The sequence below is a fragment of the Octopus sinensis genome, linkage group LG2, assembly GCF_006345805.1.
Source record: "Octopus sinensis linkage group LG2, ASM634580v1, whole genome shotgun sequence".
Classification (NCBI taxonomy): domain Eukaryota; kingdom Metazoa; phylum Mollusca; class Cephalopoda; order Octopoda; family Octopodidae; genus Octopus; species Octopus sinensis.
Window position 1 is genome coordinate 2,204,493 of NC_042998.1, and position 22,198 is coordinate 2,226,690.

General features: G+C 37.5%; 2 protein-coding genes across 2 annotated transcripts in view; one reads left to right on the forward strand and one right to left on the reverse strand.

The window, feature by feature from the left end:
• Window positions 1–1,518: 1,518 nt before the first annotated feature.
• On the forward strand, window positions 1,519–3,997 carry LOC115232672 (tektin-3-like). The gene has a single exon (XM_029802691.2). It carries the CDS (start codon window positions 2,300–2,302, stop codon window positions 3,950–3,952), a length of 1,653 nt encoding a protein of 550 aa, XP_029658551.1. The 5' UTR covers window positions 1,519–2,299; the 3' UTR covers window positions 3,953–3,997.
• A 6,280-nt stretch (window positions 3,998–10,277) lies between these two features.
• LOC115231588 (myosin-IIIb-like) overlaps window positions 10,278–22,198 on the reverse strand; it is a 107,948-nt gene continuing 96,027 nt past the window's right edge. The window contains exons 26-31 of the mRNA XM_029801579.2: window positions 18,743–18,860; window positions 17,075–17,122; window positions 15,248–15,325; window positions 14,951–15,013; window positions 12,605–12,676; window positions 10,278–10,547 (exon numbers count right to left, since the gene is read on the reverse strand). Of these exons, the coding sequence (XP_029657439.1) occupies window positions 10,518–10,547; window positions 12,605–12,676; window positions 14,951–15,013; window positions 15,248–15,325; window positions 17,075–17,122; window positions 18,743–18,860 (409 nt within the window). The 3' untranslated portion in view covers window positions 10,278–10,517. The remainder of the gene's footprint in view (window positions 10,548–12,604; window positions 12,677–14,950; window positions 15,014–15,247; window positions 15,326–17,074; window positions 17,123–18,742; window positions 18,861–22,198) is intronic.

Genomic DNA, 22,198 nt, shown 5'->3' on the forward strand with positions numbered 1-22,198 from the left:
TTGCCCACAAGGGGCTAAACATAGAGGGGACAAACAAGGACAGACAAAGGGATTAAGTCGATTACATCGACCCCAGTGCGTAACTGGTACTCAACTTATCGACTCTGAAAGGATGAAAGGCAAAGTCGAGCTCGGCGGAATTTGAACTCAGAAAGTAAAGACAGACGAAATCCCTATTTCTTTACTACCCACAAGGAGCTAAACACAGAGAGGATAAACAAGGACAGACAAACGGATTAGGTCGATTATATCGAGCTCAGTGCGTAACTGGTATTTATTTAATCGACCCCGAAAGGATGAAAGGCAAAGTCGACCTCGGCGGAATTTGAACTCAGAACGTAGCGGCAGAAGAAATACCTATTTCTTTACTACCCACAAGGGGCTACACACAGAGAGGACAAACAAGGACAAACAAACAGATTAAGTCGATTATATCGAGCCCAGTGCGTAACTGGTACTTATTTAATCGACCCCGAAAGGATGAAAGGCAAAGTCGACCTCGGCGGAATTTGAACTCAGAACGCAGCATAGACGAAATACCACTAAGCATTTCGCCGGACGTGCTAACGATTCTGCCAGTTCGCCCAACATGCAGCAAGTTTCTGCCAAATTTGTCGCCTGCCTGTTGACCACTAAGCAGAAAGAACATCGTGTCAAAGTCTGTCAAGATCTCCATCAGCATGCTGCCGATAACCCATTCTTCATGTTGAGGATCCTCACCACTGATGAGAATTGGGTCTACAGGTATGACCCTGAGACAAAGCAGTAGTCATCACAATGGAAGAGCCCTTTATCTCCATGACCAAAGAAGGCATGACAGATCCGCAACTCAATCAAGAGCATGGTCATCATATTTTTTAATGTCTGCAATGCCTCATTTTCTGTTTGTTTAACTTCCGACCATCGAAAAAAATATATATTCAGTATATTACGTCATAAAACAAAAACATATTCTTGTATCTTACTAAAAAAAATAACGAAATTCTATTATTTTACATCATAAACAAAATTACGTCTTTTATCGTAAAAATTGAAGAGATAAAACATTCTCGTGTTTTTATCTCACAAAGAACCGTATAAATCGAATAATCTCTATTATTTTACATCATAAAGGCTGATGGATTGGCGGAATTGTTAGGGTGTCGGAGAAGTTATCTTCCAGTATTAACGTTCAAAGTTCAAATCTCGCAGATATCCACTCGGTCTTTCAGCCGTCCAGAGTCGATAAAGTACCAATCAAGTATTGGAATCGACATAATCGACTCCTTCCCCCCACAAATTTGTGGCCGTGTGCCTTTGTAAGACGTCATTATTTTATCAGAAAATATTTGAAACTGTACCAACTGACACTGAAACTCGGATACAGCGCAACATTTACAAAATAACTAAATAAATAAACGATCTTCCGTTGGCTGAAATTCTTCTCAAATAAATTCCGTTGGCTGAAATTCTTCTCAAATAAATTCCGTTGGCTGAAATTCTTCTCAAATAAATTCCGTTGGCTGAAATTCTTCTCAAAGATTAATAATCGTAGATTAATGAGCTACATACTCTCGACACACGATTCATAAGAGTCAATCTATAGACAAAATAATAAACTCTAGGGATAACTTACTTGAGTTCTTGCTACCAATCTTTTTTGGATCATACAGTGTTGAAACAAGTTAAATGCTTTGCCGTGTCTAGTTTTCCGTACTTTTTCATTCAAATCCTACACGATTGGCTTACATTTTAATTTCTTCCACTATTAGTAACAACAATCAAATTTAACTGGCTTTCCGCGATTATTTCATAACTCCAAATTTATAGGAAATCACTGATGTTAAAATAGATTTCTTTAGGTTTCAAATTACTGATCAACTTTGGAAGAAAAGACTGATTATATAAATTCCGAGAGAACAATTTGTATGTGGGAACAACAAGATATTCTCAGAATTTGAATGTGTAGATTACGATTATTTTGATAAAATTTGAAAAACAAATTCTTTAGAAACAAAATCGGCATTTCTGTGCAGAATTGGAGGATCCCAACCAGCTTTTGTTTCTCACTGAAATCCAGAACTCTACGAATTTTAATCGAATGGTGTCATCGGACGCCATTTTGAACGCTTCTAAAGATAAAACGCGCCAAATAATTTGAACGTTATGTAAATAACTCATTGCGTTTGTTTAAATTGTTTAGTTGTTGAGAAGCAGCCTCTTAAGATGTGCGATTTCTTTACGTCATTGTTTGATTTGTAGTAGTAAGTAGATCAATTGGTTAAAGATTTTGATTTCTGCCTGAACATATCTATTTAAAATGGAGACTCTTAACGAAACAACGTATTGTGAAAATGCACCTCATTCTTCTGCCCTTTACAGCTGTGATCGCATTAGGTTGGGAAAACGTCCGGATGATCCATTGTCTTCAGATATATATCATCGGGGGCAGTGCAAAGGACTGTTAAGAGAGCCATTGATGAATTCAACGAATTTGCCTTCAATTGCTCAGAGTCAATCTGTATTTCCAACAAAAGATTACATTATGGCCCCACCATATGTCCGTCAGTCACTTACTGTTTTACCATGGAGGCCCGGAACTTATTACCAAGCTTCCAAAGTGAACACATCTCGACCAATTTGTAAGCGAGTCTCTGATCCAATATGCTGTTGCTCACAGATCGGGAAAGTTGACCCCGTTTCTCTGCCAGGAATATTCCAGTCATCTCGCAATGCTTTGTATACACGTTATACACCTAATGAATGGGCAGCTTCCAATAATGCTAACTATAATACGTCGGACTACGTACGGCACGGCGCAGAACGACTTCGATTAAACACTTTGCGAACATGCAAAGAGGTTGACGACAAAACCAGCCGCACTCAGGGAGATGTCGGAAAGAAACTTGGTGAGAGAATAAACGACACTACTTTCTGGAAAAACGAACTCCTTATAGAAACAGATGCGATCTTGAACGAAATATCTGATCTGACAGAAGCGAAACGTTTGGTGGAAAAGGCATTGGCTGAATCAGATAATGTTCTGAATTTAACACAAGAATGTCTCTACAACAGAGAAAAACGACAAAGTATTGATCTAGTTCACGATTGTCCAGAAAAATCATTAATTCAAGAAGTAGAAACAATTAGGAGATGTCAAGATAAATTTCGGAACACAATAGACAAAGCTAATGCGCAATTAAATCTTCTACGAGCTGCTCTACACGAACTGGAGAGGGATTCAGGTGCCAAATTTATTGCAAACAACCTAGATGAATCTGCTTTCCAAATGCGAGCGCCATCTATAGGTGTCAACTACCATTTTGGTGTTGAGAAAATTGATAATACCGTATCTAATCCTGAAACATGGTGTATGTTTACAAACAATAATATCAAACGGTCGCAAGCCGAACGAGCAGCATCGAAACATCTTCGAAATGAAATTGATACTACATTATTGAATTGTTGCAATGAAATGTGGCATCAATGGAACCAAACCAACCAAAATCTAACCAATCGAATTCAAGAAACACTACTTGCAAGAAATAAATTACAGGCCCACTTAGCGAAAGTACTTCAGGAAATATTTGATATGAACAAAAATATTGAATACCTTAAAAAGTGTATACAGGACAAACAGAATCCGCTTAAAGTAGCACAGAGTCGATTGAATACACGTTTACGACGCCCGGATATAGAAGCATGTCGTGATCATGCCCAGATACGTTTGGTAGAAGAAGTTGAGGAAATATACGACAGTCTGGAAATTTTGAAAAAGAAGCTAAATAATGCTGAAGATGCTTTACAAGATTTACTTCGAATGAAATCGACACTTGAAGAAGACCTCGCTATTAAGAACAATTCATTATTTATCGATCGAGAAAAATGTCTTGGTATGAGAACCACATTCCCCATGTCTCCAATTGCTGCTTCTCACATTCGTACAGTATCCAACATTATTATGAACTGTTAATTGTATTCATTAAGAAATACATTACTTATATACGGTCATTGAAAATTTTGCTTTTTTTTTTATTGGTTATGAAAAATCAATAATTAATTCATATTTCAAAATTTGTTAACAAAATCAGTAGCGCACCAGACTTAATAATTTGCTTTATTTAGTTACGTTCTGACTTTAATTAACTGGTGGAACCGAAGCGGTAGTAGAAAATTTCGAGTTAATTTAGTCTTTTATTCTTTGCCTGTCCATGTATCATATGGGATAAACAGGACTTGTTTCCCTGTCGTCCATGCATAATATATGATAGACACTCCCAATATTTTTTTTAACTACCAGAGTGATTTGGAATTTATAAAAGGGAAGATATAAATCTTTCTTTATAACAAATGAAACAAGGGCTAACTAAAAGTCTGAAAACAAGCGTGGATGTTAAGAATAAATTTATGAAAATGATGATAAAATAACATTTGTCGATATAACAGTCCATTTTGTTTTACGCTGGGCAAAATGCTTAGCGGCATTTCGTCTGTCTTTATGTTCTGAGTTCAAATTCCGCCGTGGTCGACTTCGTCTTTCATTCTTTCGGGATTGATAAAATAAGTTGGGGGATCGAGTTAATCGACTTGTCCCATTCCACGAACTTGCTGGCCTTGTGCCGAAATTTGAAACTAATTTTAGAGTCTATTTAACCGATTATATCCTTATCTCAAATTTTTTAACTTTGTGCTTCAGTAAAAAAAAAAGAAACACCCAAATTTGCAGAAACTTTATTTGCAAGCACAATATAGTAAAAAGAGAGAAAATAGCCATTTCTCTCTCTCTCTTTCTCTCTTTCTTTCTCGCTCTTCTTGGAACATACACCCCAATGGGAAAAAACAATGCTTTACTATTTTATCGTAGAAATGTATGATTTTTTAAGTCTAATTATGTAGCTTTAAAATTACGTGGGAACATTAAATTATACCAGATGCTACTGATTCCTTTCGTATATTCTTCATACAGGGCATGGTTTTCACATTGAAAGGACTTGAGAGGATTTGAAGTTCTCTCTGCATGTTCACGAAGCACTTTTTCCTTACATAATGTTCTTGTAGAAGAGCGCTAGTTAGCTACGTCTCTACGCATAACCGATTCAGAATCTATAAGTATACGTATACAAAACAAGTCAAATTACGTAGTCATATTTTGTAATCTCTCTCTTAATGTAGCTTCAATGACCATCCATTCATCCATCACTTTTCTCCGCCCACTATTTCCAGGGAGAGTAACGGAGATAGTCTCCGGGCACCAGTCTGAAGGAACCGTCATTAGATTTTCCGGTTAGATTCTTAAGTGTGACCATCTGAAACTATAGACCAGTGGTTTTCAACCTATTTTCCCCGAGGCCCAACTACAACTTTCCAGAAAAGTGTATGTTCCACTGGTGGTTGGGAAAAACCATAGGTGTAGTATGTTTTCTGAGGAAAAAAGATCTTCACAATTTCATGTTCCACTTGAACAAACAAAAAAAAAATGGATCCCAGGTCCCACCACAATTTTCCTAGGCCCCCCCCCCACATTGAGAATCACTGCTGGAGATGTTATCCAACCATTTCCTTCTCCGTGTACTCCGAGTTCCCTGCCGATTGGCTTGAAAGGTCCGCCTTGTGATTCTTTCTTACGACATTCCACTCGCATTCAATGACCATTCACAGTTGCTTTAGTAGCGCTCTCTCTGGATTCATTGAAAAGAATTGACTAATCAACTTGAATTTGCTGCCATCTGTAGACCACCAACAAATGTATTTTCCTTTCTTGTTAGCATTTGTGGTTGAAGTCTCCCATAACTGTTGTAGTCTGATATTCCAAACACTTACCCGAGTCACATAATCCAAAATCTGAATGGAAACTACAATCATCCACCTGAGACACAGTTTGATCTTAACATTTTCGACATTTTAAAGATATTAGAACAGAGAAGGGATACTATACGTTTATTTACAATCCTTGCTCAAAGTCAGTCAAAGTCATTTCCAGAAGCACATCTATCGTGTTTTCTAGAACAGTGAGAAATAAAAAGTAGGGAGTTGTGTAAACTCGAATTTTCTCCTCGGGGTTTCCGACAAAAGTGAACATTAAAACCCATGTCTTTCGCATATATTAAGTGAAAGTGCTCCGAAACTGGATTCAGAGCTTTCTGACCAACAAATGAAAGATAACCATCAAAACTTTTCGATACAACCAAGCTACAATCTTAGATTCTCCGCATCCCACCCGTTGTTTCCTTGTTTTTAAATAAGTGCCATGCATGCTGATGCACAATGTCTTGAGAATCATCGCATCTGAAGACGCTTTTCGCATTTGTTTCTATATTTCTTTCTTGTTTATAATTTTTTACCCCTTTATTAACACCCAACTCGCCAAACGGTGGATGGTACCCAGGAGTAATAAACGTTTTTTCTTTTTTAATATAATTTTCCCCGTCCTCTCATCGCTACTTTGGCAAATACGATGAAGTCTCGCTGCAGTAACTAAATAAGACCAAAACATGCCCTGAGTTCTCTTCCACACCGTTTTTTTTTCTAGGTATGGGGGAAGGAGCAGTGCTCATGGGCTTCGAAGGCCTCCTAGACTGGTGAGATTGATACCATTAACGTTCTTTTTAGACTTAAGTCAACATCTGTAGAAAAGACACGAACAAAGAGGAAGTCCAGAGGGCCGACATTCTAAGAAAGAAGGACGACGTAATGGTTTGAGCAATGCTTGGAACCTTAGACACAAGGTTAATGAGAGACGAGGTAAGACGGAAATGCATGAGTAAAAGCGGCTGAAGCCCAGTCAGCTTTGAGAAGCAGAGTAATGGTGGAAAAGATAGCGGGAGAAAATAGCATGTCTGTAGACGGAGAGGTTGGAGTATGTCTTGTGAGCGACTTCATGCTGAAATCATTAGAATGACATTGAGCGAATATTTTGTTTTCCTCATCTAATTATTTTAATTAGCCATGAAAGTGATGCTCAAAATGACTATCATGACTACTCGTCTAATAAGGGTACATAAAGCACATGCATCATAACCACACGTGTGCGACATGACGATCACATATCAAGATAAGCAACGCATAACCTTGAAGGTGGACCCAGTTCGAATTCTCTTCAGGTCGAGTAGCCCATCCCGCTCAAAAGGTCCCTGAATAAGCGTTGTTTGAGGATGATGAACGAAACACCCATGTTTCCAGAGATGAATTATTCAAAACCCATAATAGGCGCATGCTACTTGATTTCAAGTAAATGTGTTCGGTTTTTCAGCACCATTTCGATCGAGCTTTTCAGGTTGAGTAGCAGACCGGAACGCAGGGTGGATTTCAGTACCTCCTTCGACGTCCAGCCGCGACTCTAGGCAAGAGAGGCAGGGTGTTGTGAAAAATCGATCAGTCGCAGGGAAAAGAGGAAGCCGTGGTTGGTTGCACGGAAGGTGAGTGCAAATCTCTTGGCTCGAATCGTCTGCCCCCACCAGCTTGTAGAGATTCGAACCCTAACCCTGACTTGGCTTCTCAGCTGTTCTAGAATTTATCCTCTTTTTACCGTTGGCGCCTAATTCACCAAGCAGACGACCAGATGGTTTCAGACTTCTGCGCAGACAACTTGGGGTACACGGACAGTTTTTGAACATTCACACGATGTCCTATAGGCAGCTTTCTACTGATACTGTGCAGTTTTCTCTCCTCTCAGTCGGCAATTGTATTATTAGCATCTTTCATTGTAAATAGCCAACTCAAAATATCATGTCCGGCAATAAATATTAAAGTTAAAGGTTCGTGGGTTTGCTTCAATTATTCTTCACGCAGCTAAAACATCCCACGTCGCTACAGTACAACACCAACAAAAACCACGGGAGAAGCTTTATTTTTATATACCAGACTTGTGAGGAAACCATTTGAAAGATATCTACTGGCAGCAGGGCCGGATAATTCCCAGTTCTATGAGTCTTTGATTAATTTTCGGCCTATATCTATGTTAAACACAGATTTTAAAATGTTGCCCAATGTGTTAGCAAAGAGGTTGGCACTTATCATCGATTACTGAGGCGCAAACATGCGGTACGTTGTTCCAACAACCTCATGGCGCGCTGGACGGACGGATCGGTTAAATTGCTCGGGGTCTAATTTGGTCCAGGTCGCCAAGCAAAGAGGAACTGGGATGAAATTGGCCCAGACAAAGTTATCTCTAAAAGGTTGAACAGAGGTGGCAAACGCTTGCATTACTGCATGTCTGTCGTACTTTGCCCAGTTCACGTCTTATTGGACTGGTGCACCTACTCTGCCATTTTCTGAATAAGGAACGCGTTCACTGGCCAAGAGCTCCATTTGTTATTAACACCCGTTGAACGTAGAAATTGGTATATCGCGATTGATGATGTGCAGACATGTGCTAATGCTGCAACATTTCCAGCTTTTCCTTGATGGTAAACAGTTGTGATTGCTGTTTGTCAGACTCGCTTTTTCACAGTTCGTTCCTTTGACGAGCTTCAGTCCTGGATCATGCATAGACCAAAGCCAGGCGCCCACAACTTTTAACCGGTCGAGCAATGCGCTCAGGGGAAGTCTTATTTTGGGAGTCCATTGAGGGTCAGTGGAGGGCAAGAGCAACGAAGTTCTTAAGGAGACTAATTCAACAAGAATCAACTGGAATTTCCAGGGGACTTTCGGCCTGGGGCTTATTGTTAATTTTAATAAATATCTCGCCTGGCAGTGCTACCGGTGGCGGGAATATTGCTGGTTCGAGATAAACTCATGGAAGTACCATCAACCAGGCATGTCCAAGATGCACACAAAACAACAAGATCAGTCTACACATTCGTCCGGTGCCCAAACATTGTTGATTAATGAAGTTATGTTGAATATATGTTGTCATGTGTAGGATGGATCCAGCAATCAGCTGAGTCCAATGTGAAGAGTCCTGCTGCCTTCTTTGGCCCAGAAGGACTGGCAATTTTTATCTGCTTGGTGGCCTTAAAGGGCTGAAAACACACCATCCTCTTTGGTTAAGCCTCAATTTTTCATTTGAAAAGGAAAATGAGGGCAGAGAGGAAAGTGCTGTCTCCCAGAAAATTTTGTTGAAAGGTGGATGAGTGCCAAGATAGTTTGAGTAAAGCAGCCTGTTCTGAACATGCATCAGTAGAATGAGGAGTATAGGGAGAGGACGCTTGTTTCCGTGGTCTGAGCAACAGTAGTTTTGTGGGGTTTCCATGAGCATCCAGCTATTGAAAATCTGCTTCAACATACTCCATTTGATACACAGAAGCATGGAAAAGTGGACGTTAAAATAATGATGATGATGACGACGATGATGATGATTACTGAATAAAAATGAGAAGTGTGGCAGCCATTTTGTGTGCAACATCATTTGACTGCAGCAAGGCTCACATTTATAAGAGGAAGCCTACATTGAAATGATGGGGGATGCTGTGCTGCAGGATCAGATCATTTCCTACCAGATGCAAACAAGGATGTTGTTGTGGCTCTGGATATAATCATGAGCTTTAATGACAGATGATAGCAAACATTAACAAAGATGATCTGAACAGAGAAAATAGTTACTTCAAAGGAATTATATTGAATTGTAACTTATATAAAAAAAATCTGTTGAAGACCTCTCTGTTCATACTGAAAAAGCAGTGGAGTCAGTTGAGTAATACAACAGCCCAAGATCATCAGAATTGGCATTCATAATTACAGGAATAACTGTGAAGACCTTAAATTTCTATCTCAGAAGAATAGATTGAAATAACGAACAATTTGTTGTTTATTCTTTCTAGAGCCATGCCTGGCTCATCAGGGCCGGTTTCCCGGTTTCCTTGGCGTATAGGTTCCCCACCTGGATGGGATGCCAGTCCATCGCAGGTGAGCTGCAAGATGCAGGAGGAAAGAGTGAGAGAAAGTTGTGGCGAAAGAGTCAGCAGAAGTTCACCATTACCTTCTGCCAGAGCTGCGTGGAGCTTAGGTGTTTTGCTCATAAACACACACATCGCCCGGTCTGAGATTCGAACCCGCGATCCCTCAACCGCGAGTCCGCTGCTCTAACTACTAGGCCATGTGCCATCACCGTTAGTAATTCTGTGATGCTCTTCACTATAAGCTGCTCTTTCTTTGTGACATGTACAGATGAAACATCAGGATAACACGAAACAAATAGAAAAAACACAAACACAGGTAAAATTAACAGTTAATAACAGTTTATGCATTAATTTGATTGAATCTATAATATTTATTTATATATGATTTATTGATTTAAATAAATGATTTACCATCACATTTTATTTCATAAACAAGCAGTAAGAAAATAGATTTTTTTGATGTATTAAATGTACTTTTATTGAATAAAATTTGATAAAAATGAAGGAAAATGTCACACACTCTTCTGATTAACATAACTGAATTAGTGGAATAGAATATTGTTTCAAGTAAAATGCCATGATTTTGTCAACACTTAATTAGGTCATATGGAATTAAAATATCTTTGTATCATCCATATTGATTATTGATGGTCAGGTGAAGTTTGTTCTTGCTCTCAAAACTAACTTGTGAGTAAATTTAATCTATTCCAAGAGTCCTCTAAATCCCTTTTTCTGAAATTTAAAATTAATTCATTCAAAAATTATAAGAACATTCATTGATATTTAACAAATACAAAATTATAAAATGACAAAAAATTTCTTATAATGCAACAATTTTAAGCAGTCATACGTTCTATCACAGAAGCCACTAAAAAAGCTATTAAGTGGCTTTGGGTAATGAAGGCAGGTTTGCAGTTTATTGATGCGGAGATGCAATCCTGGCTGGATCAACAACTGTGATGAGGTCTGCTGTTAAAACACCTCGTGTGACCTCAGGAACATTGCTGTTGGTGCATTTGGGAGTTGTAACTTGAAACTCAGATCAACAATTAAGAAAAAAAACGTTTTGTATACTAGAATCAATGTTATTTGCATTCAAATGAAAAGGAGAGCAAAACCTTGCTTTTTCAGTGAAATAGTTCCAAAGCAACATGTTACTCTTTCAGACTGTTATGCTAGAAGAATGTCTTGCTAACTAACAGTTACTCTGTTATGAAACTATGTCAGGCCAAATGAAAATGATCAGCAACTGTAACTGGTAATCCTGTAAACTAATACAAGCTGCTTCGTAGTCTGGCCACTGCCAGCTACAACAAGCAACACCACTCAAGATTCTCCTCTTTGTGTGTGTACGGTGGATGAACACCTTGACAGACTTAAGAACATCTGCCTACAAGGGCAGGTTAACTCAATGGAGAATGACCAGCTATCTATTAAACCAACAGTGGAGACACGTGGCTTAGTGGTTAAGGTGTTAACATCATGATCGTAAGATTGTGGTTTCGATTCCTGGACCGGGCAACGCGTTGTGTTCTTGAGCAAAATACTTCATTTCACATTGCTCCAGTCCACTCAGCTGGGGAACACATGCCATAGAAACCAGGAAACCAGGCCCATGAGCCTGGCTAGGCTTTAAAAAGGGCGCATTTATTATTTTTTTTATTAAACCAACAATTTGAGTCTCCTCCTCTCTTCAGGTTTTTTAGTCTAGCATTTCTGACTCTCATGGCAACTTGTGCATGTGGTTGTATCTCTCTTTTTCTCTCTGATATACTGGCTTTGACTTTCCTTTAAAAGGCAGATATATTTCAGCCTTATTAGACCTTGTCAATGATGTGCATATACAACCACATCCTTAGAAAACATTTCTCATTTCAGATAAAGGGAACAGTAACTAATATATTCACTGATATAGTGAAAAGCAACTAGGCTCCAGAAAAATTTGGTGTATATTAATTGAAGCAGTATTAAATTAAAATAGCTATTTATGTATCATACTTAATGCACATACACCACTGACAGGAAGATACTGCAGTTTTTGTCCATGATGAAATATTACTGGCAGTGGCTTGTGAGGACGAGTAGATGGAGGAAATGAAGTGACAAAGTAGTATGACCCAGCCACTATAAAGTCAGACAGTTGTTGTAGGAGGTCAGTAGTAGTAGTGGAGTTCTCAGTTGGAGTCAGTATCAGTGACGTGATATATACGAGTTTGAGTTACCATCAAGGTAGATATTACAAAGTTGTCGTCTTGCAAAGCTATCATAGCATGATAGATTGGTGAAAGATAATAAAATGTGGAATATCACCACAGCATAATGGTGGCAGCAAGATTATTACAGTGCCAACAATAACATACAAGGGAACGAGGATCCACAGTGTAACCGTGACGACAAGGATATAAAAAATTCACACAGGCAATGTTGAAAACCTGTATGAAAACTTGTTAGAGGGTCTCGTTGAGTTTCAAAAACAGCAACAACTCAAAGAACAACAATAAATATTACAGCAACAAATGCCACAACTAATGAAGTTGGTAACAAAACTGGAAAATATATTTTCATCAGACCATTTGGATATTTTGTTTTCTACTTAAAAGTGTTATTTATTACTTGACAATCATATTCGTTTTTTTTCCATAAATGTCACGGCCCTTCCATTTGACATTGCACATAATATAAAATGCATGTAAAATAAACCATTATTGTAGAAAACTCAACAGACAATGTTCTTGTGATTGAAAATAAAACAATGATTTCTATAAAGAATACCATTAAACATTACTCACCAATTTTTCTAGTTTTGAAGTCTGCAGTGAACTGTCCTTTGATGTCCTTCTGGAAGCAGTATCTTTCCCTTTCTAAAAAGACACAAACAATGTCAGAATTTAGAACTCAGTTTCCAATCTTGACTCATACAACCACACATATGCAAGCACACACAGACACACAGACACACACACACACACACACACACACACACACACACACACACACACAATATGGCTTATGATATGTCCAGATGTTTTGCAGGACAATATGAGAACATACATGTGTGTGTGTGTGTGTTTGTTTCCCTTGTCTTGACATCATTTGCTGGTTTTAAAAACAAGCAATACCTACAACAAACGATGCTCCTTGCTTCTGGTCTTCACTGAAAAACATGTCTGGCCATGGGGAAATGTTACTTTACTTGGAAACAGGTGAGGTTTGGCAATCTTACAAAGGATATCCAACCATAGAAACTCTGCCTCAACAAATTCCAGGTGACTCATGCAAACCTGAAGTGGACTCTAAAACAATGGTAAATACCTGTCTGACCATCCTCCTATGCAACATGATCAAACCCTAGCAGTACCCACCCAGATCAAATTACACCACACTGCTACAACACGCAAAGAGTGGTAGTGTTGGTTTATACTTATAGTGGCACAAGCAGCCAGCGCAATATTGGATGAGATCTCGCAGCAGCCATTGCCATCTCCGAGACTGGAGTGAGACCTCACCTGCATCCATTTGCTATGCGTGAGATCACAACAAGGCTTGCGATGGGAAAAACTATATAAAGGGTAAACCGATTCAGAGCTGTCTCTTTTGGTGCCACCTTCACAGCAGCACTGGCTGAGGCTTTTTACCTGTCTATCTCCAGAGGCAATTTGCACCCTCACTATTGGAGCTTAAGATGGAAGCTGAGAGCAGCTCACTTCACCTTTCCTGTAAATAAACCAGTTGTAAACAGCATTTGCACTTGAAGTCTTTTCTCTTCGCCTGTCGGAAGCCTGAACTACAAGAAGAACAAGAAGATGATGGAAGGAGACGATATTCCTCCGATATTGTAAACCTTGCCTTCCATTATTAAATGCTCGACACTACCACACCAGTAACTTCAGTCAGTCTCTAACACAGTATCCAAACCCTGCAGGCCACTGATTATCTGATACAAGACTGTCTTCTCTACTATGTTAGGGTTGCCATATACCTGTATTTTCAAAGACAAGTCCAGGATTCAAATGTCAAAATTTTCACCTGGAAACAATCTTAAAAGTTTTACAAAAGCCAGGGATTCCAGTTTCCATCACTTAAAAAACTGCATATATGCATGTATGCATACATCTGCCATGTCTACAAGAGATCTGGATTCCAAAAATAGATTCTTGGCCAGCCAGCCAGCCACCCCAGTAGTATATATGTAATTATCCAATGTCGGTGTATCATCAGTCTATTCATGTGACCGATGTAGATACCCTGACCAAATATTTTCAATCAGAAGTTACCTTTAAAGCTTCCTTCTGAATTTTTGCATTTATAGGTGTAAATACATATCTGCTTTTACAAAACTTTGAGTAAAGTAGAACCAACTTAATGTAGAATACATCTCTAACTACGAGATTTTTTGGCATACAATTTGTCCAAGTATACAGTGTAAACATATTATGTAAACATTCAAACAACAACACTTTTTTTTTCCAAATCCCGTTGCCCTTCACATGGGATTTTTTGCCTTCTAAAGTCGTTTATGTGCATAAGTCAACCAAACTTTTTTTTTTACTATAAATTTTGGTCTGAAAAATTCAACTTGTATGCCAGAAAATACAGCATATTTGCTGAATGCTACTTTTTTCTGTTTATTTATCTCTCCCCTCTCACTCCACTCTCTTTCTCTGTGCATGCATGTGTGTGTGTGTGTGTGTGTGTGTGTGTGTGATTCATAATCAAAGAAGAATTCAGTATTCTAAATAAAAAGAATAAATATTTAATTTTATAACAATCATACAAAATACATTACATAATAAGATGTTTCTCAAGTCTAGTAGATAGGTACATTATCAAATGTGCCTGCTTGGATATGAGACAGGTTTTACAAAAATAGCCGGAAAAGGAAGTGGATCATAATCGCTAAGGCTTTCAGAAAAGTAAATGAAACTTTTCTTTCCCCACTAAAGAATGATTATTTTCAGTGCAAGAACAATGACTCAGAAGGACTGAAGAGTTACGTTCCCTGATACAAAAGAAAGCACAAAACAAAACAAAACAAAAAACAACAGAAAGGAAGGCCAACTTCATCTTTATTTTTTTGTCTTTCATTCACTTCACATTTTTTAATTCTCTACCCTGACTAAAATGAATGTACTTACTCCGGCTTCTACTGGTTTTGGCTTATATCTCCGGTTTGGAAGCCTTGGTGGAGTACCTTTTACCTAGAGGTATAGAAGAAATATTTCTGAAATTCTCATAGAAATGTTTAAATTAGAGGAATTGAAAATGTTTAATAATTTGAATGTGTCAAATGATGGACAATATTTGAAAAAAAATTGTCTTGGGTCAATAACTATAATATAAAGTTGTCTTTTGAGTTGAGATGGTTGTGATGCAGCAGTATACATCGATGTGTATATGTGTGTTTGTATGTAAAAGAGAGAGTGTATACTTACAGATTCTTTCAATTTCTCCATTTCCAAATAGCCAACATAGTCATAAAGGATGTCATCACAGGATGAACAAGGAAACTCCTGCAATAATGCAATAATGTTTGTCATTTATTAGTATATATATATATATATATATATATATATATATATATATATATATATATATATATATATATATATATATATATATGTATGTATAAGGATGAAAAGGGACACACGAGTTGATATATATGGAAAAAAAAAGTCAAGATAGAAAATGCTAAAATAATTTTATAAAGAAACATTTCAGTACCGGTTTCAGTCATTGAGACTTTTTCAACTGTAACAATTAAATAATTAAATTTAGAAAAATTAAATGAAAAGTTTTTTTTAAAAGAATATTTGTATAGTGTTCAAAAACAAGTGGCATTTTCCTTGTTTCTGCCTGTCTCTGTCTCTCTTGTTTACTTTTGTGAGTTAACAGAGACAGTTGAAAAAGTCTCAATGACTGAAACCGGTACTGAAATGTTTTTTATAAAATTATTTTAGCATTTTCTATCTTGACTTGTTTTTCCATATATATATATATATATATATATATATAAAAATACAAAATGGGACAAGAACGCAAAACATCCGGACAACTAGGTAATTACAAAAAGGGACAACAAAACATTCAGATGGACGATACAAAAAAAATCAAGGACAGGTCATTCGAAGCTTTCTATCCTCAGTCAAGAACCGGATCATCCTCGCAATTTCGGCTGATTAATCTTCAGATTGCTCCAATCTGGCCAGCCCCATGGAAAAACTAAGCTAAGAGCATTAGATTTCTTGGAAGAAAGCATCGAATGTATACGAAAACAAGGATGGAAAAACTGACGATGTTACACAAATATAAATACAAAATACACCTCGTTATGTCCGGTTATTATTATTATTATTATTTTTATTATATTTTGAAAATTTACAAATTCTTATCGCATCAACATGTGTGTGTGTGTGTATGTATGTATGTATGTGTGTGTGTGTGTGTGTATGTATGTATGTGTGTGTATGTGTGTGCGTGTATATGTGTATATACTGTATGTTTTATTTATATGTTAAAATAGCATAAAGTCACATAGGATTGTGTAGCCATACCTTGTGTGTATATACGTGCATGTGTATATATGTATTTGTATGCACACAGGCAAACATCTCTTTCTTTTCTTTTAATCTTTTCAACTTTTTACTTGTTTCAGTCATTAGTCTGTGGTTATGTTGGGGCAATGCCTTGAACAATTTTAGTCAAACAAATCAATCCCAGTATTTATTTCATATTTTTTTAAAGCCTGTTACTTATTCTGTTGGTCTCTTTTGCTGAATTGCTAAGTTACAAGTTACACACTAATGCCAGTTGTCAAATAGTGATGAGGTGGACAACATAGATACAAGGCACACACACACATATATGATGGACTTCTTTTAGTTTCTATCAACTAAATGCACTCAAAAGGCTTTGGTCTGCCCAGTATAATTTTCATACTAGATATAGTAAAATGCATAAAATAAAAAATAATAAATGCGCCTATTTTTTAAAGCCTAGCCAGGCTCATGGGCCCGGTTTCCCGTTTTCAATGGCGTATGTGTTCCCCAACTGGATGGGACGCCAGTCCATCGCAGCGTTACTCATTTTTGCCAGCTGAGTGGACTGGAGCAAAGTGAAATGAAGTGTTTTGCTCAAGAACACAACGCGTTGCCCGGTTCAGGAATCGAAACCACAATCTTATGATCATGATGCTGACACCCTAACCACTAAGCCACGCGCCTCCACAAAATGCATAAACATAGATATAATTATATACTCACCCTTCTACAAGGTTCAGTCAGCAAATAATCCCAGTTGGAGATTTTGTTCTAATGGTTTTATATGATAAAATAAAATAAAAATAATCAGTTAAATTTGAGTTTCAATCCTAATAGTACGAAAGAAGCAGATAGAAGAGGGCATAAATAAATGGAAGGAAAGTTTGTTTCACAATGGTCTGGAGTCGGTAACAGGAATCGGAGTTCAGCAAAACTGTTCTAGAGTGGCAGTTCTCAAACTAACAAATGGCAGACTCACTGCCATCAACACAGTTGCCATTGTCACTGCTGCCACCACCAAAATATTAGTGTAACTTTTACCCCCTCTCTTCTTCATTAATAAGAAAACAAAACAGAATTTGCATTCATATAACCCTTCTTTCTTTGCCATTGTGTTGGACAACATTTTAAATTGGAAACCATCTTAATTTTGCTTGTTATGGTTATCTTGACAAATTTTCTTTCGAAATTATGTCAGCACTGATTTTGTTATAATGTTTGTATCCAACTGGCACCTCAGATTCAAAACATTGTAACAAGATCAGTGCTGGCTATAATTTCTATAGAAAATTTGTAGCGATAACCTTAATAAGTAATGTAAGGGCACTGCTAACACAGTAGTAAAAGGTACTGACTTATAAAATTGTTTAATATACTTTGTAGTATATTATGGATGCATAACAAAATACCATTTCTGTACAAGTCATTAACATCTTAGTAGACCCAGGAAGACCTGGGATGAGGTGGTGAAGCACGACCTTCGAACATTAGGCCTCACCAAGGCAATAACTAGTGACCAAGACCTTTGGAAATATGCTGTGCTTGAGAAGACCCGGCAAGCCAAGTGAGACCATAACCCGTGGCCTATGCCAGTGGTGTAACCAGCCCACTTAGCCGTAGCTTTCCTTCATTGGACACTAAACTCTGCTTGCGAAGACCTGTTGAGGCAAGTGAAATCAAAATCAATTTCAACAACTGGCATCCGTGCTAGTGGAGCACTAAGAGCACTATTTTAAACTTTGAAGAGATAAGCATAACTGATTTCTGTCGGGTGGGGGGGAGTCGGTGACAAAGTTTACCAAAACATTGAATGGGTAACAATCTATCATAATTATATATATCATTATACATCATCATCATCATCGTTTAATGTCTGCTTTCCATGCTGGCATGGGTTTGACGGTTTGACTGAGGACTGGCAAGCCAGGTGAGAGAGAGGGGGGAGAGATAGATTGAGAGAGAGACAGAGACAGACAGAGAGAGGGAGGGAGGGGAAAGAGAGAGAGAGAGAGAGAGAGAGAGAGAGAGAGAGAGAGAGAGAGAGAGAGAGAGAGAGAGAGAGAGAGAGATCAATACTGTGCTGGTACTTTGTTTATCAACTTTGAAACAATGAGGGCAAAATTGAGTTTGGCAGGAACTCTGAGAATAGAGAGTTGGAATGAATACTGGATGACATTATTTGCTGCTCTAACAATACTACCAATTCGACCATCAATTAGAGAAGTAAATGGGGGAGGGATAGAAACATTGACAGAATTATCTCTAAGGTAAAGAGCTACACAGTTATAATAGAAAACATAAGTTTCTGAAATGTGAGTGCGATTACGGGTGAGAGTTTGATTAAATAAGAAAGAAAACCATGTAAGAAAGGAACCAATTTTATAATCATACCTTTTGGTGATACTTAATTAAGTCATACAATGTTCTATGAGGTTTTGGCTCTCCTATAACAACATATTTTCCATTGGGTAGATAATCAATCATATAATGCCGGAACTGAGTTTTATCTCTGAGAAATAAATAAAGACAGACTTTATGTTTTATTAGTTATGAAGGCTAAAACAATACAAAGAAATTTTCACACACTAAATTAATTAAAAAAGAGGTTTAGTTTTGTATTTTTGATTTTGTTTCTTTTTTTTTTTCATTTAGTACTAAATTAACAATTATCATTCATCGTTTCTTTCTTTCAGTCATTGAACGGTGATCAGACTGAGGCACCACTTTGGAGAATTTAGCCAAACAAATTGATCCCAGTAATTATTTTTTTAAATTTGGTACTTATTCAATCAGTCTCTTTTTGGGAGACAAAGACAAACATAAACACGCACGTATGCACTGACACACACACACACACATGCACGCATGTAGACACAAACACACACACACGCAAGTACATGCACATATACAACAGTCCAACCCCTGCCCTGGACGTTAAATGATGGTGATGAAGACGATGGTGTGTGTGTGTGTGTGTGTGCATGCGTACATGCGCTTGTAGATGTGTGTGGTGTTTTCTTTCAGTTTTCATCTACTAAATCCACTCACAAGGCTTTGGTGAGCCCAGAGCTATAGTAAAATTTCAGTGGAACTGAACCCAGAACCATGTGGTTGGGAAGCAAACTTCTTAGCCACACAGCCAGGCCTGCAGTAAAGTTACTTTAAATTTTACATGTAAACCTTGAAATATATACATATATATATATATATATATATATATATACACACACACAAACTGATTTTATGCTATTTAAGGGCTGAAACATCAAAACCTTATCAGAAATAATTGTTTCTAACCCACCTTTTCTCCCTCATCTCCTTACATAAAGTTACCCCTTTGGGATTTGTAGTCTTGTAAACTGTATGATGGCCTCACTAATACTGGTAGAATGAAGAAAACACCCAGTGCTCACTGAGAAGTGGCTGGCATTAGGAAGGACATCCAGCCAAAAAAAACCACGCCAAAGTAGAAGCAGGTGTACAATGCAGTACTTGGGCTTGTCAAACCCTTTCAGATCATCCAACCCATGCCAGCATGGAACATGGATATTAAATGATGATGAGAAGCAGATGGCTAGAAATTTGAAGGAGAGGGATTAGTTAGTTAAAATAACCCAATACAGAACAGATATTTTATCTTAACTTATTTTATTGACCCTGGAAAAATGAAAGGTAAAGTTGACTTCAGCTGGATTTGAACTCAGAGTAAAAAGGTGGAATAAATACTGCAAGGTATTTCATCCAATCCTCTAATGATTCTGCTAATCTGCCTATCACCTTAGTGTTATCAGAAATAATATTAAAATTGTCTGCTTATCAACTTATGCTGAATGTATCAAAGAACTTGTTCTGGCTTCCTTCAGATCTTGAAGACAAAACTGAATCACTTTGGGTATAAAGAAAACAATAGGGAAAACAAGACGTGAACAGAAAAACCGAACAAAAAAACCCCTTTATTTACATTTTTTTACATTTGACGGATATTTGTCCTCATTTTGTTTGTTGTTAACAACAAACAAAATGAGGACAAATATCCGTCAAATGTAAAAAAATGTACATAATTCCTCATCTCTTAAATATAGAACTGAAAAAAAAACCCAGTTGAAAATAATGGAAAAGATAAGAATAAATTGCAAATACTTTCAAATTCCCCAACTACTTTGCATCCCCCTACACACACACATACACACACACACACACACACACACCAAAGCTTATAATACAAACTTTTTAATTATACCTTCTGATAATATTAGTAGTGGTACGAGGGCAGTGAACCGACAGAATCGTTAGTGCACTGGGCAAAATGCTTAGTCTCATTTTGTCTGTCTTTCCATCCTGAGTTTAAATTCTGTTGAGATTGACTTTGGCCTTTCATCCTTTCAGGGTTAATAAAATAAGTACTTGTTGAACACTGGGGGGGGGGATCTAATTCACTAAAATCCTCCATGAAGCTTGCTGGTCTTGTACCAAAATTTGAAACCAATATCAGAAGTAGTATAAAAGGGAGTGGTAAGATGGTAGAATTGTTATCATATCAGACAAAATACTCAATGGCATTTATTCTGGATCTTTACATTCTGAGTTCAAATCTAGCCAATATGCACTTTGCCTTTCATTCTCTTAGAGTTGATAAAATAAAGTACCAGTCAAATACTGAGGTCAATATAAATAATTAATCCTCTTCCCCCTAAAATTGCTGGCTTTGTGGCAAAATTCAAAAACATTATTAGTTTAAAAGACATGTGATTAGTAGACTTAGTAGAATGTTAATAGGATGGCTTGCAATATTTATTAGAGCTTCCAGCACTCTTAATTCAATTCCTGGTGAGGTCTACTGCTTCTTTAAACCTTTCAGAGTTGTTGACAAAAGTACCAGGTCAATTTTAGTGCAAATCTCTCTCTCTTTAACTCTCACATCCTGAATGTTTTTCTGAATCAAGGACACGGGGTCTGAGAGAGCTTCTGTGTCTACTCACAACCATATGAGCACTTAAAACAATTACAAGTCATGGTTGTAGTTTTATTATTATTATTATTATTATTATTATTATAGTAAAATCATTAGAGTACCATGGAAAATGACTTGCATTTATCCCTGTTCTTTACATTGCAAGTTCAAATCCTGCTGAGGTCAACTTTGCTTTTATCTCTCCAGGGTTGATTAAATAAAGTATCAGGACCAAAGTAAATGGCTTGACCAACCATTTTCCCTTAAAATTGCTGACCTTGAGCCAAAAGTCAGAAACATTTGTTTTCTCTAATTATTCTTGTTTGATAGTTCAGTCGTCTTAGTCAGCAGCTCTGCAAAATGCTCAAAAGTAATCTATGTCCTGCATTTCAGACATTCTGTATTCCTGTCTGGATAAAGACCAAGCAGTACGCTTAACTGCTTCACCTTGAAGTGACTGACTTTATTGGTAAGGTGCTGTTTGAGCTAAAGAAAGGAACTAATTAGCAAACAAATGCATTCTCCCTGCCCCCATACACACACCCACAGGAGGTGTCAGACGTGTGGGTTTATGCTGAACAACTGTTGTCAAGTACTCGAAGAGTACAGCTATCGACTGAGTCTATAGTAAAAATTGCCCCACCTGATTTCCTTTCGAAAGAAGGTAAGAATTGTTTTCTCATTGTAGTAGCAATTGCAAGAGAAGTGATTTGGAAGACGAAACAGAAAGGATTAAAGTCAGGTGCTTTCATCTCCGGCCGTAATTTGGTGAATTATTTCACCTTTCACCTTAAAAGGAAAATAGGGCTGGAAAGAAAATGCCTGACTGTGAAAATGTTTGAAAATCAATGGAAGAATGTAGCGCGGATGTTGCGAGTGAATGTAACCTCATGAAT